The sequence below is a fragment of the Ovis canadensis genome, chromosome 2 (assembly GCF_042477335.2).
Source record: "Ovis canadensis isolate MfBH-ARS-UI-01 breed Bighorn chromosome 2, ARS-UI_OviCan_v2, whole genome shotgun sequence".
Classification (NCBI taxonomy): domain Eukaryota; kingdom Metazoa; phylum Chordata; class Mammalia; order Artiodactyla; family Bovidae; genus Ovis; species Ovis canadensis.
The window spans coordinates 247,846,199-247,873,483 of record NC_091246.1 but is presented as its reverse complement, the minus strand read 5'-3'; the positions used below and the strand labels follow the sequence as shown (position 1 = coordinate 247,873,483).

The 27,285-nt window shown below is 52.6% G+C and overlaps 1 protein-coding gene across 1 annotated transcript; it reads left to right on the top strand.

The window, feature by feature from the left end:
• Positions 1 to 3,879: 3,879 nt before the first annotated feature.
• GRHL3 (grainyhead like transcription factor 3) lies at positions 3,880 to 26,737 on the top strand. Its single transcript, XM_069579499.1, has 15 exons — positions 3,880 to 4,059; positions 6,747 to 6,808; positions 8,920 to 9,265; positions 9,507 to 9,574; positions 10,038 to 10,191; positions 10,415 to 10,526; positions 12,173 to 12,267; positions 14,406 to 14,564; positions 15,126 to 15,204; positions 15,313 to 15,446; positions 17,099 to 17,133; positions 18,281 to 18,369; positions 19,152 to 19,237; positions 21,739 to 21,803; positions 25,859 to 26,737. Exons 1-15 carry the CDS (start codon positions 3,994 to 3,996, stop codon positions 25,971 to 25,973), a joined length of 1,665 nt encoding a protein of 554 aa, XP_069435600.1. The 5' UTR covers positions 3,880 to 3,993; the 3' UTR covers positions 25,974 to 26,737.
• The last annotated feature ends 548 nt before the right edge of the window (positions 26,738 to 27,285 follow it).

Genomic DNA, 27,285 nt, shown 5'->3' with positions numbered 1-27,285 from the left:
TGCCAACGACTTACAGGGTGACCATGTCTTGTACCACTTTGCAAGCGCTCGATGTCTAGCTCCAAGCTGGGCCGAGAGCACGATTAATTTTTTGCACATTGCTTCTTTATTAGAAATTATAAATGAAAAGTTATTTCAACACCTGAAGACCAAACTACAGCCTGAGTGAGTGAAGTCGCTCAGTTGTGTCCGACTCTTTGTGACCCCATGGACTGTAGCCTACAAGGCTCCTCTGTCCATGGGATTTTTCAGGCAAGAGTACTGGATTGGGTTGCCATTTCGTTCTCCAGGGGATCTTCCTGACCCAGGGATCGAACCTGGGTCTCCTGCATTGCAGGCAGAAGCTTTACCATCTGAGCGACCAGGGAAGTCTAAACTATAGCCTAAGGTTCCATAAACTCAAGATTTTTGACATTCTGGAATGAGCTTTCTGTAACATATACCCTTTCTGTGGCATGAAAGCATCATTCTTTTTATATTGCTACTGCTAAGTCACTTCAGTCATGTCCGACTCTGTGCAACCCCATAGACGGCAGCCCACCAGGCTCCCCCGTCCCTGGGATTCTCCAGGCAAGAACACTGGAGTGGGTTGCCATTTCCTTCTCCAATGCATACAAGTGAAAGGTGAAAGTGAAGTCGCTCAGTCGTATCCGACTCAGTGACCCCATGGACTGCAGCCTTCCAGGCTCCTCCGTACATAGGATTTTCCAGGCAAGAGGACTGGAGTGGGGTGCCATTGCCTTCTCTACTTTTTATATTAAGCACTTGTTATGTTCCAGTTGTGAGCATTCTTCCTGTGACGGGGTCACTCAGTCCTCATTGTCCTACATGGCAGGTGCTTTTATTTGACTCATTTTATAAACAAGGAACGGTGCTAAGTGCTGGGATTCCCAGATGACCCAGAGAGTGGGGTCCACCAGGCCTTTCCCTGTTCCTTCTGTGCCCTGTTGGTTTGGGAGTTCCATTTAGGCTGAGACTTCGAGTGGTTGGGGGCAGCCACCTGGGCTGGCTCTGTAAGTTCCTGTAACCCCAGGCCCAGGAGGCAGCTGGTAGGGGCCTTTTCTCACCTCTCCATCTTAAGGCCCATGATTTATCGCAGCAGAAACTTGAGGTGTGCCTCCCTCTCCATGTCCCTGGAGCAGGAAGGTTTCTGTCATTTCTCTTTCCTGTGTGACAGCTCCCTCTCCCTCCCTTTCAGAGCCTAATACCCCACACCCCGGGGCTCAGGGGGATGGGAGACACTGCCCTGGAAGAAGGCCCTGGGAGAGAGCCACCCCCGGCCTGTCTGCGTGTGGGCCCGGCTGCTGCTCCCACTCTGTGTCTGAGAATGCAGGCTTGAGCTGCGGGCAGCACGAGGGCACTTCCTGCGGTGTGATTCGTGAAGGCCCTCGCCCACCTACCAGTCTGCCGCAGTGCCTGCAGTTCCATAACTAGAGCATTTTCCTGTTGTGACAAGGACTGCCTTCTTGCACTGTAGGAAAGCAGTGTGCCTTAGTGGAAATATGTGGCTTGTGTACTCAACAACCCGGTTGTGCCATGGGCTAGTTGGGTGATTTGAGGGGCGTTTCCTCCAAGTCTCAGGTTTCTCCATCTGAAAAATGAAGCAAGTGATCCTCACATCTAATGTTCTTGTAAGGAGCCGAGCTGATGAGTGAAAAATGTGCATTAGTAGCACAGTGAACGGTAGCTGACGTTACTCCTGCGTCCCGTAACGGGAGAATCTGTGAGACTCACCTAGAAAGGGGCCATCAGGGCACCAGCAGACCAATCTGCCCACTTCATCTCTGGGGCTCTCTTTTCCCATCCTGGCTGTCTGCTGTTTCTCACCTACTGCTATCCTCCCAACATTCTTTGCTCTAAAATGAACATAACCAGAACTTCCTCACCTCTGTGCCCTTGCTCATGATTAAGAGCATGTTCTACACGAATGATTCACAACGTGTGGTCCCCAGACTACCAGCATCAGCATTACCAGGGAACCTAGGTGTGGGGCCTGGAAATCTGTGTTTTAACAAGCCTTCTGTGCCATTCTGATGCAGCGAAAGTTTGAGAACACTATTCTGTATTACAGCAAACATCCTGCCTGAGCTTGAATCCCCTCTGGGCCACTCACTAACCCTCTAACTGGAACCCTGGGCAACTCCCTTAATTTCTCTGAGCTTCAGTTTCCTCATATATAAAATTGGAACAATAGTAGTACCTGCCTCACAGGGTTGTTGTGAGAATTAAATGAGATAATCCTTAAAAAAGTGCTTATCTCAATGCCTAAAACGTGGTCAATGTTCAGTAAAGATTAGACATTCTTTTTATTATCACCATTATTCTATATTATGTGAATATATATATAATATATCAGTTCAGTTCAGTCGCTCAGTTGTGTCCAACTCTTTGCGACCCCATGAATCGCAGCACGCCAGGCCTCCCTGTCTATCACCAACTGCCGGAGTTCACTCAGACTCACGTCAATCGAGGCAGTGATGCCATCCAGCCATCTCATCCTCTGTCGTCCCCTTCTCCTCCTGCCCCCAGTCCCTCCCAGCATCAGAGTCTTTTCCAATAAGTCAACTCTTCACATGAGGTGGCCAAAGTACTGGAGTTTCAGCTTTAGCATCATTCCTTCCAAAGAAATCCCAGGGTTGATCTCCTTCAGAATGGACTGGTTGGATCTCCTTGCAGTCCAAGGGACTCTCCAACACCACAGTTCAAAAGCATCAATTCTTCGGTGCTCAGCTTTCTTTATAGTCCAACTCTCACATCCATACATGACCACAGGAAAAACCATAGCCTTGACTAGATGGACCTTAGTCAGCAAAGTAATGTCTGAATATACATTTAGAATATATATGTATGTGAATAAATATATATATTCTATATTCCTGGGACCCTCCCCATACATATTACATAGTGATATAATTCCCCAAGTTGAATGTCCTCCAAAGAGGAGGACATTCTTGATCTTTCTTGATCACTTGCCTTTGAGCCCATGTGGCTTGTATTTGCCAATGTTCTCAGTGAACTGCCCAGGTTCTGCCTGCCTTGTGCCCTGCAGCATTCCACTCCAGTTCCTGGCATCTGAGCAGCCGCTTGGGCACTGTACAATAAATGTTGGTCTGATATGCCATTTACCAAGACCGAGTCTGCCTAGGGGCTTCCTCACTCTGGCTTTCTCTGTCACTTGCCACATGCTCTAAGTTGAAATGATCTCCAGCCTTCTGTGTCTTTCACAGTCTCGAAGAGAATGTCATCAGAACTCATGCTGAGTTATCTGGAAATTTTATTCTTTGCACCTTGTCATTGTTATTTCCTATCCTTGCTACACTGATTCCCCTTGAATAAGTATCTACCATGGAAGCATTTTCTTGAATCTTCTCTCAAGCCTCACAAGGTTGGGATTGCAGTCTTCAGTTGTAGCTGACGGAACTGGGACCCCAAGCCTACAGCTTCTACATGGCAACATTTGGTGGTGACCCAGAGCACTTGGCTCGAGTTTAGATACTTTCTACTGCCCCCTCTGTCCAATGATGACAGAATAAGCATTTCAAGTTTTCAAGGCTGGTAGCTCTCTGAATTCCTGAACGTTGGTCTGAGGCTGACCATTCACAGACCTTTTGCTGTGCATGCATGCTCAGTCACGTCCGACTCTGCAACCCCATGGACTGTAGCCCACTAGACTTCTCCGTCCATGGGATTCCCCAAGCAAGAATACTGGAGGGGGTTGCCATTTTCTTCTTCAGGGGATCTTCCTCACTTAGGGGTCAAGCCCACGTCTCTTGCACTGGCAGGTGGATCCCTTAGCACTGAGCCACCTGGGAGGCATACGCATGCCTTCTGCTGGGACAGCCTAAATTTGACCCGCCTTACCTGTCTTTCAGTTTCAGATCTGTTCGGCTGCTAAAGAATGACCCGGTTAACTTCCAGAAGTTCCCCTACACTAACGAGGATGAGGCCTGGAAGACCTACCTTGAAAACCCTCTGACGGCGGCCACGAAGGCCATGATGAGAGTCAACGGTGACGACGACAGCGTTGCGGCCCTGAGCTTCCTCTATGACTACTACATGGTATGCCCGCCACCTCTGGGCACGCCCCACCTCTGCCTGAACACGCGTCTTCGCTCTCAGGCTTCATGGCTCTCCATCCCACTCTGACCACCCCTAACCCTCACCACGTTCTCTCACACCTCTGGGCCTTTGCACATGCTGGTCCCTCTGCCTGGCACACTCCCCTCTCCCCTGGTGAAACCCTGCTCTCAGCTTTAAGTTACTTCATCCATTCCCTGAAGGTGGGGAAGGATATCTGGGCTTTCCCATTCCGTGCCTCCTCTGGGCACCCTCAGTAAGTACCGTCATTTTCCGTGACGCCGTCTTCAGAAGCTTGCTGTTTGTGCATTTACTCCTCCATCTCACTTATGACACTGAGCTCCTGGAGGGCAGGAACTATGTCCTGGTCATGACTGAGCCCCCAGTACCCCACACTGCCTGCCACACAATGCTCAGTATGTATTGATTGAATGGATCAGTTCCTTGGCCATACACACCACAGCGATTACCTCTAATCCACCATCTTTCTGTCCCTTAGGTCATCCCAGTTGCCCTGTCCTCCCCACCTGCCTCTTCCAGCCCCACCTCCTAGAACATGCCTTCTGCTCTTGAGTTCATTCATTTCCTTCAGGGCCCTTCCCAAGGCCCAGCTTCTCTTGGAAGCTCTCCCCTCATATCGCCTCTCCCTCTCCTGAGAATCTCACTGTTGTTCATACCCTTGCTGCCATCATGCACGTTGTACCACTTCCGACATACCATCTTTTATTGTTCTCTAATTGTTTCTGGGGCCTTGACTTTGAGACTGCCAGTTCCTAAGAACAGAAATTAGGCCTCTCACATAGGAGAAGTGTGCTTAAACCTATTAGTAACCACAAGTGCATAACACACATGACATCACCCCCTTCCAGTGCCTTTGCCAGACACTGCTAATGGATTACAACCTGTATTCTCACTGAAGATACCCAGGACCACAAAATCTTTTTCAGCCTAGTAACTCCAGGCAGCCCCTACCCATCTGTCTGAATTGTCATATGACAGCAAACTTTCTTGCTATCCCTGCTTATTGCTGCTAGAGACTTTCCCAAATTGGAGGCTGGGGACATGAATAGCTGATTGTTGTGATAACTGAATCTGAAGTTGAAGATTTAAAGCCACCTTGTAAATAAATCTTCAAATTCACTGGCCCAAGAAGTAGTTTATTCTACACAAAGGAAGGTAAATTCTGCAAATTCAGAGACCAAGTTGGAGGAAGTGGTCTCAGATACAAAAGAAACCCCAAATTATCTCTCTGGCTTTTGGTTCTCATCTAGGAGTGGTATGGCTACCCTCCCTTCCCTTCTCCCAGAAGACTGATGATGGAAAAGAAATTTGAGTTGAATGACTCAGTCCAGTCCTGGAATGTCTGGGACCTCATAGGAGCCAGAATTCTAGGTCTGAGCTTAAACGCCAGCCTGGGATATATCGCTTGAGACTGGGCCATAAAATAAAATCTAGCACTGTCTCCCCTGAGCAAGAGCCCACTCCCAGCGCCAGAATGGTAGGTGACACTTGTAGTGGTTTATTGCAGTCCAGCATCCCGGGGAGATACACTTGCCCCCCTCCCCCTTCCCAGAGTGCATTAGGTCAGAGGAGCACCGCTGATAGTCAGGGCACGGTCTGACGGTGTGGAAAGAGCACCAAGTTGGGAGCTGGAGACCTGTTCCTACCACACGCTGGCCATGTGACTTTGGGCAGTATAGTCCTAAAGGTGACCACTTACTATTTCTTACTGAATGCTGGGCACTGTGCCAGGCACCTTTCCTCATGCTCTCCCATCAGTCTGATTAAAAACCCAGGCGCTGACATCACTAGACTTGGCTGGAGACCTTGTTCTGGCTTTGTTAGCTTTAGGGAGAAAAGACCCGAATTCTCTAAGATAAAACAATATTAAAAGTATAATCATGAAAGGTAGCATTTACATAATGTTCTCGCTGTGACAGGTGCTAGTCTAAGCACTCACAAAAATCCCACGGGTTGGTATTGCTATTATTCCTGTCGTAAAGATGGTGACAAGGTGCAGAAAGGTTGAGGGACTCGCCCAAGGTCACACAGCCGATATGTAGCAGATCTAAGAACCGTACCCAAGAAATCTGAATTCAGTCTGTGCTCCTAATCACTAAGATGACAAAGCCTCTCTGGACTTGAGTTTTCCTCATGCATGTAATTGGGATAGCATTAGTAGACGTCACAGAGTGGTTGTAGAGATTAAATTATAGCAGACAGAGAAGCCGCTTAGCACGGGGCCCAGTTCATAGGAAGTACTCCATTAAAAAACAGTGAGCATTATCTTTATTAATAAATCTTCACAACCCACTTGAGGGAGGGATTGTCATCACCCACTTGACATATGAAGAAGCTGAATCTCAGAAAAGCACAATCATTTAACCAGAGTCACACAGCGCTTTTACATAGTAAAGCTAGAACTTAAACTCGGCCTGCCTGACTCCAAATTCCATGATTCTTAAGTGCTAATTTCAGGGTACTTCTTCTCACTCTGGAACTTGGGGGCTCAGACTAAATGGCCTGCTAACTCAAAGGACTGGCGGGTTTTCTCCCAATGACCAACATAGCTCCCCTGCATGGCTGAGTCCCCTGGAAGGGGTTGAGGCTCGTGACAGTCAGATCTTACCCAAGAGCCACACATAAATCCTTTCTTCCTTTCTTCTCAGGGCCCCAAGGAGAAGCGGCTACTGTCCTCCAGCACTGGGGGCCGGAATGACCAAAGCAAGAGGTGAGGCCCGCCCTCGCCACCATCCCCGCCCCTCTGCCCTCCCCCCACCGCCAACCTCACCTGGGTCCCCTTATCCACTGGGCACAGGGGGCATAATGCCAGTACTAGGGTCCACGGTAGCCTTGTGCTTAGGCCCTCAGTTGTGTCCAGCTCTACAACACCATCGTCCGTGGGGTTTCTCCAGGCAAGAAATACGGGAGTGTGCCATGCCCTCCTCCAGGGGATCTTCCCAACCCAGAGACTGACCCAGGTCTCCCACATTGCAGGTGGATTCTTTACCATCTGAGCCACCAGGGAAGTCCACGGTACCCTTAGGGGCCCACAAAAGTATTTTATCTATTTTAAAATCAGAAGAAAATGATACAATCCAGCCTGGTTTGTATTTGTATTTATACTGAGGATTGTTAAAGGTTTTTTAAACTGCTTTTTATGGAGGAAGGGACCTATGATCTCAAAAGAGACTGGGGCCCACAGTCACAGTGAGACCCTGCCTAAGTGCACGCACAGACGCAAGTGCCTGCGGGCCACGTGGCTAAAGTTTACTAAAAACACGCTTCAAAGCCACAGTGGTGGAAAAGCCCTGCTGGAAGCTTTTCTGTCCTAGCTTCAAAACCCTCCCTGCAGCCTCAAGGGGAGGGGACACCTATGTTCCCATATTTCTTTCCCTTGGCTGTCTTGGGCCTCTGCCTGGCACTGGTGCCTCGGGGCATGAATGTTCCTTTTCTTGTAGAGAGCAGCCCAGGCCATATTCATGGCCAGATGGGCACTGGAAGGATACTGCCCCCTTTCTCTACTTTCCCTTACCCCCAGTAGGCAGGGCTTCTGCTGGGAAACCTTCTGGGCCTCTCTCTCCTTTCCGGAAAGCCCAAACTGCTCAGGCAGGCATTGAGGCGCTTGCGGCTGGCTCAGGGCCCTCCACTGCTACAAACAGTAGGTTTTTGTGCATGACATTTCCCTCAAAACAATTTTTTTTTAATGTTGTTAGCTTTTCTGATTGTAAAATAATACCTGCTGGTTATAAAGTATTCAAAGTCTATAGAAATGCATGAAGTGAAAAAGGAAGGAAGGGGAGGAGGGAGGAATGAATTGGTAGATTATGTAATGTATTTGTTCATTTGAAGAAAATTGTTTATAGGTGTATGACAATTTTAGGGAAATTATGGATAAATAAGTAGAAAATTCTAAAATGAGGAAGCTCAAGTTAATATCATAACTCCAGTAGCGACAGAGGTCGTTCTAAGAAAACTTATCATAGTAAAATATTTAACCAGCCGGCAAACAATATTTGTGTAGTTATAACAACTAAACTATCTATTGTTGAGACTGTTTTTAAATTTAGTTTACTTTTCAAAAACAAATTTGATGTAGTAACAAAATGAATACCCATATTGAGGCTGGCCCTTGAGAATCAGAAGTATGGTGATGGAAATGAAGACTGGCACAATTACAGGAGGGCACCCACTGATAATAGAATCATCTTATAGTGAGGTCTGTGTGTTCACTCAGTGTCTCTGATTCTGTGACTCTCAGATGTGAAAATAGTTTATCTGGCTCTTTTGACAAAGTGAGGACTGTATGCAAAAATTCTTTGGATTCTGTATAATGAAATGCATTAAAGACTGTTATTTTTGCTTCAAAATATAAAGTAAAAAAGTAAAAGTTTCTTGCAATTCTACTTTCTTATTTCCCTTAATAGTTTGGGGTATATCCTTCCAGATCTTTTTTCTTAATGTACACTGTCTGTACTCACAAATACCCAGTCTTGCCCTCACCTGGAATGACTCAGTACAGTTATTTTAATGTGGGGACATTTGACTCTGGATAAGGAATGAATAAACTTTCAGTTTTTTAAATTACCAAGTACTGTAATGGATAAAGCAGGCATTTGCCCCCTGAACCTTGATCCTGTACCTGGTTCCTCCCTGCTTCTCCCTGTGACACGTTGGGCCCGCTGCAGTATCTCATTTCAGGCATGTTGGGAAGACCTAACGTTACCTTGGATTAAAGAAGTCAATATGTCAGTGTGGTGGTCACCCTGCAATCCAGCCCAGGACCCCCTCTAGGCTCCGAGAAAAGTGGTGTACCCACTTATCCCTCCTCTCTCTCCTCAGGTACTACCATGGCATGGAATATGAGATGGACCTCACCCCCCTTGAAAGTCCCACGCACCTCATGAAATTCCTGACAGAGAATGTGTCTGGAACCCCGGAGTACCCAGATGTGCTCAAGAAGAATAACCTAATGAGCGTGGAGGGGGCTGCACCCACGCCGGGCAAGGCAGCTCTCCTCCCCGCAGGCCCCAGCAAGCTGGAAACCAGCTCTGTGGACAGCTACCTGCTGCCCACCAGCGATGTATATGATAATGGCTCCCTCAGCTCCTTGTTTGAGAACATTCATGGGGTGCCTCCCACACAGCGCTGGCAGCCTGACAGCACCTTCAAAGATGACCCACAGGAGGTGAGGGCCCACCCCCACACCCCTGGGTACTTGCATGTACAGAGGGAGAGAAGACAGTGAGGCGGTCAGAGCTTTGGAATCACTGGGGGAAAGAGTCCTTGAGCTGAGGCAGGGCTGCCATGCACTGTTGTCCAGGTTGTGCACTCTGCAGCCTTCACAGCTGTATGTAGTGGCCCTGGGTTGAGGTCCCAGTGGAACTGAATGTGAGCATATATTTTCCCTGGATTGTGTTTCTCTGCAGTCTCTACTCTTCCCAGATATCCTGAAAACATCCCCAGAACCCCCAGGTCCAGAGGACTATCCCAAGAGGTAAGTTAGCCTCTCTGGACCCTTGACCACTGGTCAGCGGGCAGGGGATTGCAGACACTGTCCCCAGAGCAAACATCATCACTGAATGAAAAGAGAGAAGTAAAGGCATGTAAAAGAAAAGAGTGCTTTCTACATCTCTTTCCCAGGTTATAACAAGCAGCTCAGAACTGAGCACCACATTAGAAAACTAAGGTTCCATTGTGTCCTGGTCTCCCTGTGACTTGGTCACCCCTCAGGGCTCTCTCATTTCCATTATTCGTTATTCAGGAGGACTGTGCCTCAACAAAGCTGTTAAATAGAAGCCCTGAAAACGGGGAAATGGAGGCCCTAGAAAGTAGAGTGATTTAGTGAGGCCGCATGGTAAATCCATAGCAGAGCCTCAGGCTTCCTGCCCCACTGCCCTCTGGGATACTCCATTCAGCCTGGGAGCCCAGCCTCACTGTCCTCCCCCACCTCTCCACAGTGACTTTGAGTACACCCTGGGCTCCCCCAAAGCCATCCACATCAAATCAGGCGAGTCACCCATGGCCTACCTCAACAAGGGCCAGTTCTACCCCGTCACCCTGCGGACGCCAGCGGGTGGCAAAGGCCTTGCCTTGTCCTCCAACAAGGTCAAGGTACGTTGGCTGCCCTGGGACTGCTTGGGGAGCCGGTGGGATGGTCAGGTCAACCCTGCCTGCCGGGGTCTCCAGGGAGAGGGTGCTTTAGAGGACTGCCCATTGCCGCGGGGAGGGGCAGCCCAGCCAAAGGGCAGGGCCGCCTGACCCCGGTTCCAGGAAAGGATGAGGCTGCCCGGGCCTCTCCCGAGGCAGGGGGTCACGGTGACCACTGTGCTTGCAGAGCGTGGTGATGGTGGTCTTCGACAACGAGAAGGGCCCAGTCGAGCAGCTGCGCTTCTGGAAACACTGGCATTCGCGGCAGCCCACCGCCAAGCAGCGGGTCATCGATGTGGGTGAGAACCCACTCACACCCTCCACCCCAGTGTCTCTCTCTCTCTCTCTCTGTCTCACACCTCTCTCACACGCGTGCACGTGCGCGCACACACACACACACACACACACACACACGCCAGTCAGACCTTTCTTGCTGTCCCCCTTTTCCCCACCCCCTTCTGACCTCTGCAGGGCTTATTTCTGACTCCAGCCGCCTGCCTGGCCCCTGTCTCCAGGTCATAAGCTGTGGGGTTTGTGGGGATTTGCATGTTGACTGGAAGCAGTGACCTCTTTTCTTTGTTGCTTTGGGATAAACAAGGCTCTGGGGGCCTGGGGTGCTGGCTGGCCTGTCCCCATCAGGGGTCTTGGCCAATTGGGATACAAATGCATGAGGTAACTGCAGGCAGTGGGTGAGTTGGAAGCTGGAAGCACAGTGCCAGGGCAGCTCTGTTTGGAAGCTGGAACCCTTGTGCTTTGAAGGCAGGAAGGGAGCTGGGGAAGGCCTTCTGTGTGTGCCGCCAGTCCCGGCCCTGAGAGGGTGGGAGGCGCGGCGCGCCCTCGCACCTCCAGGCCCTGGCTCTGTCGCTCTCTTCCTGGCTGTGTGACCTGTGTCACCTCCCCTTCCTGAGCCTCGGTTTCTTCAACTGTCACCTGGGAAAATACCAGCTGCCCCATCTGCCTGCCGTGCAATTTCTGCCATGTGCTAGAGAACATGACCCAAATAGGGACAATTCAGTGACTTCTCTGAGAGCCCAGACGGCAGTGGTTCGGAGCCCGGGCTCAGGAGCCAGAGAGAACTGACCTCCAGACCTTGCTCTACCTTTCATTAGCTGTGATCAGACTTCTCTGAGCTTTGTTCTCCTCATATGTAAGCTGAATATTCATAGCATTGTCAGTGTATAGCTCAGTTCAGTTCAGTCGCTCAGTCGTGTCTGACTCTTTGTGACCCCATGGACTGCAGCACGCCAGGCCTCCCTGTCCATCACCAACTCCCAGAGTTTACTCAGACTCGTGTCCATTGAGTCTGTGATGCCATCTGACCATCTCATCCTCTGTTGTCCCCTTCTTCCACCTTCAATCTTTCCCAGCATCAGGGTCTTTTCAGATGAGTCAGTTCTTCACATCAGGTGGCCAAAGCATTGGAGTTTCAGCTTCAACATCAGTCCTTCCAATGAATATTCCGGACTGATTTCCTTTAGGATAGACTTGTTGGATTTCCTTCAGTCCAAGGGACCCTCAAGAGTCAAATGTGTAGTAGTACTATCATTTATTTGATATTACAAGTTCAATACTGGTAGTACTGATTTTACTATAGTTATGACTACCACTATGACTTTGATGACCATTTTACCTGGGAGATCTCCTAAATCACAGTCCCACTGAAAAGAATAAGCTCCACCCCAAAATCATGTGGGCCCTGGCCTAGTTGGCCAAGTTAAGGAGTCCCTCTGGGATTTGGGCAGATCTCCTTCCCAGACTGGACCTCAGTTTTTCCATCAGTAGCCCAGGGCACAATGAGTAACTTCCTCCCTAGTTTGAAGCATGGTTCTTGTGGGAGAGGATCCAAGTCTCTGCCAAGAATGGGGCCCAGCCCCTAATGACCCCTCCCCATGGTACCCCCAAATCCCTTGTCTCCTGACTCTCCTCTGGTCTCCTGTGGTTTCAGCTGACTGCAAAGAAAACTTCAACACTGTCCAGCACATTGAGGAGGTGGCGTATAATGCACTGTCCTTCATGTGGAATGTCCATGAGGAGGCCAAGGTCAGTGCTGGGGGCATGGCTTGGATGGGACCGGGCTGCCAGCAAGTCCCAGGAAAGGGACTGTCCTTAGGATTGTGGTAGCTCCTCCGGTGAGGGCACCAGGGAGGAGGCAGGGTACAGGAGTGAAGATGAAGCACAGGCTCTAAGCTAGAGTGGCCGGGCCGTTATCCCACCTCCGTGACCTTGGACAAGTGCCTTAGCTGAAAATTGGGAGTGTAACCTTAGCATGAATGGATAGGTTGGCGTGAGGCTCAGGTGAGATGAGAGGAAGGTAGAGCACAGCCTGGTGCTGAAGTGGTGGCTATTGTTATTAGTCCAATCCACCTATTTGCCAGATGGGAAAACTGAGTCTTGGTGCAAGCCATACAGCAAGATCCTGCTGCTGCTGACACGTGGGCCAGTGCAGAGTGTTGCAGAAGTGCTGTGGAGTCTGGTAGATGAAGGCTGAAGTCTGTCACCTCACTCGAGGAGCCCATAGGGAGGGAAGAGCAATCTGCCTCCTAGGGTGGTGAAGATCCGAGGAGATCATGCAGGATGGAGCAGCGGGCGCTTTCTATGCCAAGCCCATTGGAGAGGCCTGAGAAATAGAGCCTCTGGCAATATATTTTTTTCATACCAATGATGAAGCCACATAGTGCTGGAGACCAGCCTCACACTCGCCGGTGCTGCCGGGTCCCTCTGTGTCTCGGTCTTCTGTTTGGACAGGTGGTATCGTGGAACGGGCACTAGTCAGAGGGTCAGGGGCTGGGTGACCCTGGGCCTGTCCCTTCACCTTTCGGGGCCAGGCTTACCCCATCAGACCAAGTTTGGGTCAGGCTCATGGCAAAGGCCCTTCTGGCCTGGGAAAGCTGGGGAGCTTATCCCCGCCTCCCCGCCTCCCCTCATGGGGCGGTCCAGGTTGCCTGGAGAAAACCAAGGTGAAGGGGCTCTGAAAACAGCAAGGAGAGGCACAAAGGCAAGGGATTATTATTATTCAAACAGACACCCGGGACTGGGGAGGAGCTGGGGCCTCCAGTTCAGGGAGTGGGGGAAGAGTTTCGTGGGAAGGGAGAGGTGGGTTTCGGTGGGGATTTTCTCACAGCCTCTTAAGCCCCCAGGCTTGGGTCTTTGTCAGGTGTGAGCTGGGTGGGGGCGGCATCAGGGCTGAGCTGGCTGAGGGGAAGGTATGTCTGGCATGCATCTGGGGGCCTGGCCCCCCACAGCCAGGGAAGGAAGGGGGTCTGTTCCAGCACCACCCCACCCCCACTCGTTCAAGTCAGGATCGTTTCCAGGGGAAGCGTCCCAAGGAATAGGGGCCAGCCTGGAGTGGGCTCTGGCCTGGAGTCCCACACAGAAGCCAGCAGTGGGCAGTCAGCAGGTGAGCTTGCTAAGTGAGGTCCAGCTAAGACTGACCCCAGGCTACCGTCAGCTGGACACAGGCTTCTGGCTGAGACGCCATCTGTCCCACTCACAACAACGGTTACAAAATGTCTAAGCCCCCTGGGTATTCAACCACCCTCACTGCCACAGGAGGTAGGTTTAATTGTCCTCATTTTGCAGATAGAGAAACTGAGGCTCCATGAGGTTCAAGGACTTATCTAAAGTGACATGGCTTGACGGGCAGAGTCTGAGTAGCCCCACGTCCAAGCTCATTCCTCTCTGCCAGCCTGCCCAACTCCCTGTGGAAGCGTTAGCAAGTCACATCCATGCTCAGAGCCTCCATCTCCTCAGCTGTAAAAAGCGGGTGACTGGTTCAGCTGTGGCTAAAGCTGGTCGTCCAGGTGCACAGGGGCAAAAAAAAAAAAAAATGAGGCTCTGGATTTTAAATTCCTAAAGGACCCTTAATCTCCCTCCCAGGCCCTTGATCCTTTGGGCTGCCCTTGGCAGTCTAGCGGGAGCTGCGTTGTCCACTAGTGACACCCTGAGCTCAAACTCCAGCTCCCTTATATGCTCCCTGTGTCGCCCTCGGACAGCGGCCCTCTCGGAGCATGGGTTTTCCCTGGAAAAGAGAGCTGGTGAGGTTTGCCTTCCAGGGGCGTTGTGAAGCTGAGGGTGCCCGCCAGGCGGCCGGTAGGCCCCACGGTGCTCAGGGAGGTTGTGGGACCGCAGGTCTGGTGACCTGGGCCGGCTGTTTAGCGAGCTCCCGCCTCTGTCCCCAGGTGTTTGTCGGCGTCAACTGCCTCAGCACAGACTTCTCCTCACAGAAGGGGGTGAAGGGAGTCCCCTTGAACCTGCAGATCGACACCTACGACTGCGGCTCCCCCAGCGAGCGCCTGGTGCACCGAGCTGTCTGCCAGATCAAGATCTTTTGTGACAAGGTGGCTGGGCGACCCTCTGCTGGACCCTGGGTGGGCGGGCCAGCCCACCTGCGTGTCCTCCTCAGCCATGCTGGGTGCACCTGTCTCTGCTTCTTGCTCTCTGAATGCCTCCGTCTTTGTGTGCTTGTCGTTTGTCCATCCTGCTCTCTGTGGCTGTGTTTCCCTCTGCTCAACCCTTCCTCTTGCTACACATCTCTTTCTAGGTCTCTGTACAAAGCTGTCCAGGTTTCTTTTTCTCCGTGTCTGTCTTTTTCACTTTTCTCTTTCTTCTTACCTCTCTCTGAGCTCCTTTCTCTTTTCTCTGTTTCTTTCTCTGTTCTTCTCTCCCTACACCTGTCTCCCTTACTTTCTTCTTTCTCTGCCTCTCTGTTTCTCTCTCTCCCAAGGCTTTGCTGACCTCAGACAGGGCTGGGCCGCACTTGATTGGGCCCAGTGCTGGTACCTTCCCGTTTCCTGATCTCACCCTGGGAAGAAGGCAACCTCGGAAGTCCCATAGTTGCAAGAAAAAGCAGCCAGCTCTCCCAAGACCAGTGGTGACCCCTGGCCCCCTCTCTCCCGCAGGGAGCAGAAAGGAAGATGCGGGATGATGAGCGGAAGCAGTTCCGGAGGAAGGTCAAGTGCCCCGACTCCAGCAACAGTGGTCAGTGGGCCTGAGCTGGGCTGGGTTGGCATGAAGGGGAGAGGAGACTAGAGGGCAGACGCATGAGCAGAGGGGCCTCAAGGCACAATGCCTTCCTCTTCCCATCAGGCATCAAGGGCTCCCTGCTAGCTGGCTTCAGGGGCAATGAGACCACCTACCTGCGGCCTGAGGCGGACCTGGAGACCCCGCCGGTGCTGTTCATCCCCAACGTTCACTTCTCCAGCCTGCAGCGTCCTGGAGGGGTGAGGGTCTTGGGCTGAGAGAGGGTCTGGGCCTCTGGGTGGGCCGTCTTAGCAGAGACTGGCAAGGAGCAACCCGCCACTTAGCAGGACAGGCCAAGTTAGAGGTTGATAGGTCCTGACATCACCAACATGGAAATATCTTTATTGAATCCAGGGGGACTAAAAAAATGTATATACGGTCATATAAGTTCAGGGACCTTTTCTACTGAAGAGTGTTTGTGAAGAAACGAACTTCACACACATTGAAATGTTCACTCTTGAAGCACACACGGGAGGTTTCTAATGTCCGAGCTCCAAGTTAGACCACAGCCTTGTCAGAGCTGGGTGGATAGTGATCATCCCGGCAGTGCTTGTGAGGCTCGCTTTACACTAGGCGCTGCTCTTTGAGCTCTCCATGCGTCATCTCCTTAACCCTCATTACCTGCTTATGAAGCTGGTAATGTCATTCTCCCTGGATTCACGGGGTGGAAACTGAGGCACTGAGACCAAAATTACACAGGCCGTGGCAGAGCCAGCACTGGAGCCTAGGCAACTGGGCTTCAGAGGCAGTGCCCGTCACCTTGGGTCACACCACCTCTCAAGACAGGAAGCCGCTCACCAAGCACCTTGACCGGACAGCCTTTGCTGCATCGTCTCGTTTCTCCATCACAGGCATCCTTTGGGGTACAGGCTGTTATCCCCATTTTTCCTGACAAGTTCATACGAGTCAGTGGCAGAATCAAGGTCCCAGCTCCTGCCTATTACTTTGCTTCCATATTACACAGTTTGACCGTTTCCACCCATTGAGCTCCCCACCGTTTAGGTGGGAATGTTTACAGAAACGGCCATCAGTTCACAAAGGCGTTCAGCGCATTGACTCCGAACAATAAGACAGCTTATGGAGCAGCCAGTCCTGCTGTCGGCCTTGGCACACATTTAAAGCCTCTCAATGTCCACCACACCCCCTTCTCTGCCCTGAAGTGATTCTGTGGCCCCCATAGCTCAGGAGGCTGCATTAACCCTCTCTTCCCCCAACCCCAACCAGGGGCCTCAAGTAGGGAGACGCCCACTCGAGGGATGGAAGCCCCCATCGCCAGGCTGCCAGCTCTCCTGTGGGAGGAAGTGGGGGACCAGTCCTTGTACCTGTGAGCCTGAGAGAGGGGACCCGCGGAGCGGAAAGTCCCGGTCCTGCCTCCTGGGGGGTTGCTCTGGAGACGGCCCTCTCAGGGCCCGGGTGTCCTAACCCGCAGGACGAGCGATGGCTGCACCAGATGGGCAGTGCCAAGTGCTCAGGAGGGCTCGACAATACTGCCTCTCCCCCTTCCACTCGCTTTGCCTCAGCTCCAACTACCTAGTTCCCGGCTGCAGGCCAGCCCGCAGTCCCAGCCCTCCTGCGTGAGCTGGGACTCACTGATGCTGCCACCATTCCTTAGCACCTCGTGTGTTCACCGAGTCCTGACTCAGCCACCTGGGGCTTGGTGCGTCCTTTCAACTCAGGGTCTCAGCTCACTTGAGGGGACTTATCTGAGAAGAATGAGCTGGAAAGGCATTAGAACTGCCTCCCCGCCACAGGCCCCCACACAGATTGTTTGTCCCAGAAAGCCTCCAGCAGCTGAAGGCTCGCTCATCTTCCTGTGTGTGTGTGATGGAAAATGTCTCTCTCTTCCTTGCAGGCAGTGCTCTCAGCGGGACACAGCAGCTCCAACAGGTATGGAGAGAAGCAGCCAAGGGCCTCGCCTCCCTCCTGCCGCCCCTCGTTTGCTCCCAGCCTGCCCTTCCCTCTGCTGTCCCCCAAGCCAGAGGCTGGGCCCAGAGGAAGTACCCGGGAGACTCTGCCCCCAGCCCCCAAGCTAGACTCATGTTCCTTTCTCACTGAAACTGCCCGAGTTTTTATGGGTTTGTTTTATTTGAAAAGTTGGCGAATCTTTGGCGGGACACCTGCTTGTAAAACGGGAAAGAAAAAGCCTCTGAGATGGTGATGCAGATTTGGAGCATGAGGAGGGCAGCTGTGCGGGAGGACGTAGGGGAAACCACCCGGCGGCCCGCCCCAGCAGACTCCGAGAGGCCCCGGAGGGGCCTGCAGCCCAGGATGGGCCTCTGCGTCCTTCCCTCTGTCAGCTACAGTCACTTCACAGCTTCAGCTAGAAATCTGTCAGAGGAGGAAAATGGGCTCATGAGGATGAGGCAGGTATGAGAGACAGCATGGAACAGAACCTCTGTAAACAGGAAAGCACTTTATGGCGATCACGTATTGTTGGTATCAGTCTCTTCTGTATAAAAGGAAGTACTTTCACACCAAATTACATCACTTATCACCTCACAACAGCCCCAGTGAGTCAAGCAAGCAGGGGTCATTGCTTCACTTTATAGACAAGGAAACTGAGGCTCAGAGAAGTGAAGTGACTTGCTAAAGGTCACACAGCTATGAGATAGCAGAGGCAGGCTGAGACCTACGTCTGACCTATTCCAAAGCCCACAAGCTTCCCTCCTTCTACTGACTCACATCCAACTTGATTCTTTCAAAATAGAATAATGTTGATGATGAGACAGTAGTCCATGTTTATTGAGGCCCTACTGCCTGTCACACAGTGTGCTAAAAGCAGCGGGCATTATCTCCTTCAACCGTCCAACTTTAGGAAGCGCCCCATTATAGACTAGGACCCTGAGACGCTGTCACCCAGCTAGGAAGGGCAGGCCTGGGATGTGAACCCGTGCAGGCCAGCTCCAGACCTGCTGCTTTACCTCTGTCCTACTGCTTTGCGCCCACCCTCTTAGGGTCTTCTCTTCCTCTGGGGCCCGGCAGCCTCTGGGATCCTCCCGGGTTCCTCACAGGCCTCTCCCTGCCTTCCCCACAGGCTGTCTCTGAAGCGCACCTGCTCGCCCTTCACCGAGGAGTTTGAGCCTCTGCCCTCCAAACAGGCCAAGGAAGATGATCTGCAGAGAGGTAGCCTCCTGCCCCCCATTTGTCCTCCAAGCTCACCCCCGCCCCAGCTCCCCACAAGGCCTCCCCAGGGCCTCCACCTGATCCTGGTCCAGGAATCCAGGGCAGTACCCGCCCCTACCGGGAGGGCTTGAGGGGTTCTTTACTCTCTGAGGCTGGGGCTGGGCCAGGATTTGAGAGAAGGGCAGACAGCCACAGAGCTAGAGGACTTCTGCCTGGTCTGACCCTGTTGGACGCGGGCGTCCTGGGGAAGCCGTAAGGCAATAGGCTTGTGGTGGTGGGCAGTCTCCCCACTTCCTAATAGGCGGAGGAGTGGGTGGGCTTTCCATACCTGGCATTCTGGCTTTGACACAGTAAATCTGTGACTTCCTGGGAGAGAGAGACTGGAGCTAACCATCAAGAAGAAACCAACCACCAACTACGATCAAAAGCTTCTAGCAACCTTGAACTGAGCCTTGCACCCTACTTGGTGTCATATCAATACTGCCCACAACTCTGGAATAGCGGGTGGAGCTGACTCCATTTTCCATCTGGATAAGATGGGGCTTAGTGATGTTAAAAGAACTTCTTCAAGGTCACAGAGCTGGCAGGTGGCAGGACAGGGATTCAAACCCACCGGAATCAGCAGAGTCTGAGGAAGTGCGGGGATCCACAGAGCCAGGTCGGGTGTTTCCCAGCTGGGAACAGACCCTGAGCAAGGATTTGCTCTTTTTGCAGAAATTAGCCTTGGGTTAGCCCCCTAGATGTTCCTTTGTACCTCTAAAAGCCACCCCTTTGCTTCTCAGTTCTGCTGTACGTGCGGAGGGAGACTGAGGAGGTATTTGACGCCCTCATGTTGAAAACCCCGGACCTGAAGGGGCTGAGGAGTGCGGTAAGAGGCCTAGCGGACCCTGCCCTGCCCTGGCCGCACCCCACTCTGCACTCCCATCTCCCTGCCATTCTTCGCCATCCAGTTCTGATTTCCCACAGGAAGACTCTGGGAAGGAATATTCTGGAACGTTGACTTTCTGCTGGCCCACCCATCCCGCCCCATCTGAGGACGCCTGTGGGGCCTGGCTGTGGGGTGGGGGTGTGGGGAGGTGTGCCTCTGAGATGTTATCTCCCAACCAGACCCTTGGCTCCACCCGGGGAGCTGCACACACCATAAATCCTCCTTAATCTGATGCCTGCTGTCTGACAGGCCTGAGCTTTTTGTTGGCTTTGCAAACCTGTTTCTGTTTTAATGGGAGTGAAACCCCAAAAGGCCAGGCCCCAAAGATACTCTTTTTTTTTTTTTCTTTCCCAGAGGGCCTCATTTCTCCAGCTTGTGGTTGGCCAGGGAGGCACTGGCTGGGGCAGCTAAAGGTGGTGTCTGGGCAAAGAGACCTTCCCCAACGCCCTGAACTGCCAGAGAGTGGGTGAAATAGCCCTAAAGAAAACCCACAGCAGCTCTGTGGTTCAGCTAAAAACTGAGCAAACACAGCCTCCCCGGGCCAGCTGTGCTGACAGGTTGAACCACGCAGAAAAGCCAGGTGGTTCTAAGATGTCAGGATGGGGAAGGAAATGAACGGAAAAGCACAGCTGCCTTTTATTGAAGACCCACTGTGTGGCAGGCATCCTGTCAGGCACGCTGCATTTGCTAGCTTACTGCACTGATTTAACAACTCTGAAAAGTGGGTGCTAGTAACGATCTCCTCATTTCCCATAAGGAAATAGTGTCCCAGAGGTCAGGTGACGTGCCAAGGTTACTAGACGTGACAGAGCTCTCTCCACTCTGCTGTGTTACCCTGGTCTCTTCACATTGCGTCAGCCCGACTTGGCACCAGGCCCAGGAAGTTGGGCTCACAAGAGGCCATTAACGTCGCTAGAATATATATAGACTCCAGATCTTTGGGTTGGATAGTACCTTAAGGGGTCAGCTCCCCATCCGGTGCCCAAACTCTGTCCTCAGTAACTCTTCCAAGAGGATGCCCACTCCTGACTGTATACGTCAAGGATGAAGGGGCTCATTGCCTGTGGGGCAGCCAGACAAAGCAATTGTCTGTACAATATATAGTTGGAAAGTTCCTAAATTCTTGCTTAGACAGACTTGAGACTTTCCTGAGAGCGTCTAGCCACATTGCCATTACAATAAGTAGTCTGAGAACTTTTCTTGCCTGGAGCAGCCTCTGTCAGGGCAGAGACCAGCTGAGGAGCCAAATTGGCTCTTCTTCTTTTGGAAAGAGAGGAAGGGCCCAGAGAGGAGGACCTGAGCCTCGAGCCTGTGGCCTGCGCTTCCTGGCGGCTCCACAGCAGCCAGCAGTCCTAACCAGCGCCATCTGACTCCACTCACCCTAGGGATGGTGCTGGGCTGGGACCTTGACCTAAGCGTCTCAGTTCTTGTACAGAAGCACCCGTGTGTACATTCCCATCATGACCCATTTTACAAAGGACGAAACTGAGGCTCAGCAAAGTAAGGGGACTTGTTCAGAGTTCTGCAACCCCAGCTGGTGGAGCGGGGACCAGACCAGTTCTGTCTGCCCTACAGGAAGTGTCAGAGGCCTGGGGACACATGGGCCGATTGGCTGGGTGAGCTCAGCCAGGCTGCTGAGGCCTCTGAGCTGAAGTGTCCTCTCTGGTGGACTAACCTCCAACGTGCTGGGATGTGATTGGGGCAGGAAAGCTGGGCTCCAGGCTAGGCCTTGGGCACATACCTTATTCTTCTCCAAGCTCAGCATCCTCGCCCATCAAATGGGGTAAATGATTCCTGCTAGGAACGGTAAGTGAGTCATCTCCTCACCCCTCACAACAAGACCAGAGCATCCTCATCGCTCCACTTCTGAAATAATAATGACCATTTATCAAGTACTGACGTCTATTTAGTACAGAGAGGAGCTGTCCTAAGTATTACACGCAGACCGGTTCATTTAATTCTTTCAGTGACACTATGAGCTAGGCCTGTTTCCACCTCCAGGACTGGTTTGCACAACTGGTCAGCCTGCTGGTGAGCAGGGAGCCCTCAGCACTGGAACAATCCGGATGTCTGACCGTGGCGAGGATTGAGGGGAAATGGTGGACACCCTTTGGGACAGTCTACAAGCACTAAACACGCTATTTGTCAACAGTTAGTTGTGGTGAGGGAAGGCTTATAATGTACAACGATAAGTGAAGCTGCCTCTGGGGGACATAAAAACACCTGTACACATGGCCGAAAGGCAGGAAGGAATACACTCAGATACTGCTAGTGTTATCTCTGGGACACAGGATTACAGATGATTATCATTTTCTTCATTGTATTTTTCTACAATCTGGGTATATAGTTTATGATCCGGAAATTAAAAGCCATCATGTTAAAGACTGCTGCAAATTTAGTTTTTGGCAGCAGACGTTGAATCTCCTGCCTTTCTCTTCCAGATCTCTGAGAAGTATGGGTTCCCTGAAGAGAATATTTACAAAGTTTACAAGAAATGCAAGCGAGGGTAAGTGCCCAGCACAGCTCTTGCTCCTCACCCCCTCTCCTGACCTTGCGCCTTTCCCTCCAAAGCGTTAGCTCAGGGAGCTCCCAGCAGGTCCACTCTGCCTGGCAGAGGCCCGCGGCTCAGGGCTGAGCTGTGCGTGTACGTGGCTTTGTGGAGAGGTGGAGGCGAGGTGGAGTTGGGGTGGAGAACCTTGGCAGTCAGGCCAAGGCCGCCTGCAGAGACCAGACACTGGTCACTGTTGGGAAGGAGAGAAGTGGGAGACAGTGGAGAGGGAAGCGCAGGGCCATGCGTCGGCAGTAAGCCAGGCGCCTGACCATAACGGTGATGATGATCGTGACTGTCGCTTACTTGGCCGCCTACCCGCCACGTGCCAGATACTGGGTTAAGCTTCTCTCATTTCTCCCTCGCGGCCACACCATGAGGTGGATACCATTCCACACTTTTCACAGACTGAGAATTGAGGCTTGGAGGTGCCAAGCAGTGTAGAGAGGGCGGAGCAGTGGGTAAAGGTACAGTGGCGGGAGGCCCAGCAGACTTGCTCCCAAGAAGGAAATGCAGGCAATGAATCCGGGACAGGAGTTGTGACTGGACTTCGTGTTGAGGGCACCCAGCTAGGGAGGCTCCACAGGCTTCCTCCACCTGCAAGTCTGGATGAAGCTGTAGCTTTCAGGGGGGTGGACAATGCCTGCCATGTCCCATGGGCTCCGGGGCATGAGGGCTAGGGACCGTGGTAGCCTTGCTCTCTGCCCAGGAGATCCCTCCTCAGCAGGGGTGGTTTAGGAGGGTGGAGTTGGAGGTCCACTTGGTGACCACCTTCCCAGGCTTCTACCTAGCTTCAGAGCCGGTGAACCTGGCCTCTGCAGCCCTTGATGCCTCGGTCATTTTGCCAGCCCAGCAAGGGAACCCCTGTGTGGTGAGGAACGGTGACTGCCACTCCCTGCTGAGAGGACCCCGGACCAGGGCCCTGGGAACCAACCCCTCATCCCCACCCACAGCTCCAGACACACTACGGCTCATTTCTGATATTCTTCCTGGCTGTCCCTGGAAGGTGCTCAGGCTTTGCCCCATGGCGGTTGTCCGTGGCTCTCCTTTTGGAGGACCGCAAACTGAGGCAGATTTTGTACTCAAGCTGAGGCCCCAATCCCGTCAGCCCGGGGGCCACCTCCTTCCTCCCCTCCTTCCGCGGCCCCTGCCCCCGCGCCGCCCCCTCCCCTTTGGCTCTCACCCAGCCTCCTTCCCAGAGAAGGCTGAGGCCGGGGGAGGTGGGCAGCCCTGCAGCCCCGGGAAAGGATCCTTTGGTTTTGGTTGTATGTGTGTCTAGGTCTTTGTGTGTGTGTGTGTTTTTTCCTTCCGAGTTTCGGTTTCAAACTGGGAACTGGAGCTTACACGCTCTCCAGAGCAGAATCCACCTCATTGCAGAGGGCAGGCTCTGCTGTGCCCAGACAGGCCCAGCCCCACTTCCCCTTTGGTGCCAGTGCCCACACCCCCTGGCTGCCACCCCACCTGCCACCTCTGGCCTCTCTTCCAGATCCCACTTCAGGCTGGGCGAACGGGCTGGGAAATGAATGCCTTTGTGCCAGGTTCAGGGGGGTGTGCACACAGAGATGCCCAATAGCCCCAGCGGCTGAGTTGCATAGTCTTTCCCTTAAGCCCCAACCAGACATTTCAACCAAAGTTATAATAACTTCCATTTGTGGAGCACTTCCTACTTGTCAGACGCTGGGTTAAGGAACCCCAAGCCCTGTCTCATTGACCCTTAGAATTTGCTGTTTCTACAAATGAAGAAACGGGTTCAGAGTAGTCCCTGGGTGATAGAGTGAGTACCTGGCAGGAATCCTGGCCTGTCTAAAACCCATGCACGCACCCACTATTTTATCTTGCCTGCTGCTTGTTCCTCTAACCGCTAAGCAATGTGCAAATAAATCCAGGCCAGCGGATTTATTTTCCCAGCCCCGTAGCCCAGGGCATCACCCAGCGGCCCTTCAGAAGCACCCACACCCCATACACGCCCCAACCATGAAAACCCCAGGCCTAGGATCGTCTGAGATGCCTAAATGAGAAGACTCCCCCAAAAAAGTCTGTCGGGAGAGCAGAGGCCAGGCTCATTAGCTGCCTCCCTCATCTTTGGAGCAGGCTATTGTCAGCACCGGCCTGGTTTATTTTCACAGACCCTTCCAGAAAGTCCTTTGGACAAAGGTAGATACAATCAGCTTTACAAGCACCACTGAGTGCTTGAAAGATTAACAAATACATTGTTTTTGCTGGCAGCTGGCCAGGGGTTCTCTGTGAACCAGGACAGAGGACAGCCTGAAGCTGGCAAGTGACAGGAGGCCCACATTCTGGGCAAGTCCCTGCCTCTAGGGCCCGGTTGTCATTGACCCCTGAGGAGAAGAGGTCTGGGGGCCTGGCTGGGATCCCTTGTGTGCGGGAGTGTACTCTGGGCCTGCTGGGAGGCCCTGCCTGAGAGGTTGGTGCACACAGGGCCCTTAGCCAGCGCCCGGCAGCTAGAAGCTCTCAACAAATGCTGCTATCGGAAACTAACAAAAAGCCCAGTACTGACAAAGCACTCGCACTTCCAGCCTCTGGTCTCCTCGGCCTGTCTGCAGCCTGCACCTCCAGACCACGATCCCTCTGTGAAATGAGGCACTGCATTCAGGACCCAAGGAAGCCAGACCTTAGAATCAGATGCTGGCAGTCCGCACCCAGGCCTCGGAGCCTGAGCTCAGACCTCCTTCCAGAGAGCAGCAGCTGCTCAACGCTGCTGCAGAGACGGCCCACAGGCCACAGGCTTCAGCTTCCCTGTCTCCATTGCCTCTCCTGATCCAGGGGATTCAGGGAGGACAAGGTCACACCTCTCCTGGGATCCCTGGGAAGCAGACGGCTGGCTACCACCAGGAGGAGGAGCATGGGCGACTCAGCCCCACTCCTGCCCAACGCAGATCATCTTGCCTGATCTTGAGCTCTCCCCCAGCCCTAGATTTTACCTTCCTTTTATATGCCCATCCTAGCTTGTATTTATAGGGTTTTATTATTTTTCTTTAAAAAACGATGCAGTGGACTGAGACAAAAGTCCAGATTCCAGTCCTGCCATTTCTTAGCTGTGTGACCCCAGGCAAATGAGTGCTCAGCTTCCCCATCTGTGAACTAGAGTAATACGGTTATCAGGATTCATTCTCCCAGGCCCTACTAGATTTGAAACTTCTAGAGGGAGGGACCTGGGATCTCTGTGTGTGGGCCCCTGTGTTTGTTTGGAACAAGGCCTTGCACTTGGCAAGACCTCAGCAGATACTGGCGAAGTGAATGAGGGGAAACATCCACCCCCATCACAAAAAGGAAGCTGCCTTGCACAGGTCAGGTCACAGCCCGGCGGGTCCTTCACAGGGGAGGCGGCTCCTAGAGGGATGCCCTTGGCTACCCTGTGGCCTTGACCCCTGCAGAGGGCCACAGCCCCAGAGGCTCTGTCCCTCTCAGGATGGCCCAGGTCCTTGTCTGAAGAATGTGAGGGGGAGAGAGCCATGCCCCTCAAGTCCACGATGGCATCCCTGAGATGTCCACTTGCTGGGGTGGAACTGAGGGGTCCCTTGTGGCACCGGCTGGGGGATCGGGGCGGGGCGACATGTCACAGCCTCCTGTTGAACCCACCCCTCGTCGGCCCACCACCACACTTGAGCTCACACTCCACATCCAAGTGCACAGCCTGGCCTGGTAACTAAGGAGTGCTGCGTCTTCCCCACATCTGGGTGTTATTTGCTCACACACAGTGAGTGTGGACACTTGTGAAGAGAGGCAGTCTGGTGCAGTAGGCGGGGGGCAGCCACCAGCAGGTCCGAGTTTGAGTTGGGCTCGTCCTCTGGGGAATTGTGTCCCCCTGGTCAAGAGGGGCAGTGAATGCCCCCCATCTGGGCTGTTTTGAGGGTCGGAGAGCAAGTCCAAGAGGCGCTGGAAGTGCTGGGGGCCCCTGCAGATGGTCGCATGTCTGTCACCCTTCACTCAGAGGCCCTGTCGGGGAAGAGGCCCTCACCCTCTAAGCACACGTCTCCTCTCCTCCTCTCCAGAATCCTGGTCAACATGGACAACAACATCATCCGGCATTACAGCAACCATGTCGCCTTCCTGCTGGACATGGGGGAGCTCGACGGCAAGATCCAGATCATCCTTAAGGAGCTGTGAGGCCTGAGCGTCCACACCCACAGGCCTCTTGACGTGGGCTCCGGGTTGGGGGAGCCAGCTGGGCGGTGGCCCTGAGCCACACACGACCTCTCCTCAGGCCCAGCGCCGCTACTTGAACGTCTTCCCTGAGTGAAGAGGCCCTCGACCCACAGGCATCAAGGCCCGGAGGGGCCCTGGGAGGTGTCCTGATCTAAAGCCCCACCTCGTGCTTGAATCTACTCTCTGCGCTTCCGGGCAGATGACGCCGTGTCCGTTAACCAGCCCAGCGGCCTGTTTGCTCCTCCTCAGACCTTCTCCCCAGCCCGTCTCCCTCAGGCTGCCCGTTCAGGCTGGGGACACCAGCCCTGTCTCCCCAAGCCGACTTGACCCTTGGACCCATTCTTGACTGTTCCGTCAGCTTCAGACCAGTGACTTCTCACCCTTTGGTCACTGAGTTAACTGTCTAACACTTGATTTTCCAGTGCAAATGACTTTTAAAAAGACAGTGTAGTGGACACACTCTCCACACAGACTTAACTTCCTCCGCACAGGTTGGAAATCAGAGCTGATCGACTGGAACAAAGCAGCCCCTGTGTGGAGCAGCCTCCATCCCCACTCACTGTTGTATACATTTCTTATTTACCATTTTCATTTATGTTATATATATATAAGTATATATTGTATATATAAGCAACATTTTATATTTTTCATGGATACATTTTTATCATTTCAAAAAATGTGTGTTTCACATTTCTTGGATTATTTTTTTAGCTGTTACTCAGTTATGCGTTTTGTATACTCATATGCTAGTTAGTAATAAAAGTCTCCACACGTCTTACTTCAGATGTCACACTGGCCCCTCTTGTGAGAGTCTTCCAGAAGCAAAGGGTGCAAGGAAACAGGGACTCTCTCCTGCTCTATCCTGTGAGCAGTTTCCTTGGACTTAAAGGATGGTGATCAATGCTGCGTCCCGGCGAACCAGAGGTGCCACCCCGCAAGGCCAAGGCTCCTGATTCCCATCGTGGGCCCCGTGAGGCCTGTCCCGTCTGGCCCCACAGGCGGACACCACCACCTCAGTGTCACTGACTCTGGAGATGAAAGAGACCTAGGATACCCTCGCTGAGGACCTCACAGCGGGGCAGTGGACAGAGCTCTCCACCAACTCGCTCTTTCTGGAGCCGGCTCCTACCCGCTCACAGACTTGATCATGAGCTCCCCCCAGCTCTGCAGTCAGTGACGTCAGTAGGCTGGAGAGAGTGTTTACACCCCAGGAATTGACAGGTGCTACAAATCAGGCTTCATTTCCCCTGGAGAACGGGACAGATCAGAGCAT

Excerpts from the sequence above, each read along its gene's own strand:
- GRHL3 (XM_069579499.1), top strand. The coding sequence starts at position 3,994 with ATGATGAGAGTCAACGGTGACGACGACAGCGTTGCGGCCCTGAGCTTC. Across the intron at positions 6,809-8,919 it reads CGGAATGACCAAAGCAAGAG|GTACTACCATGGCATGGAAT; the intron begins GTGAGGCCCGCC and ends CTCTCTCCTCAG. Across the intron at positions 12,268-14,405 it reads ATGTCCATGAGGAGGCCAAG|GTGTTTGTCGGCGTCAACTG; the intron begins GTCAGTGCTGGG and ends CTCTGTCCCCAG.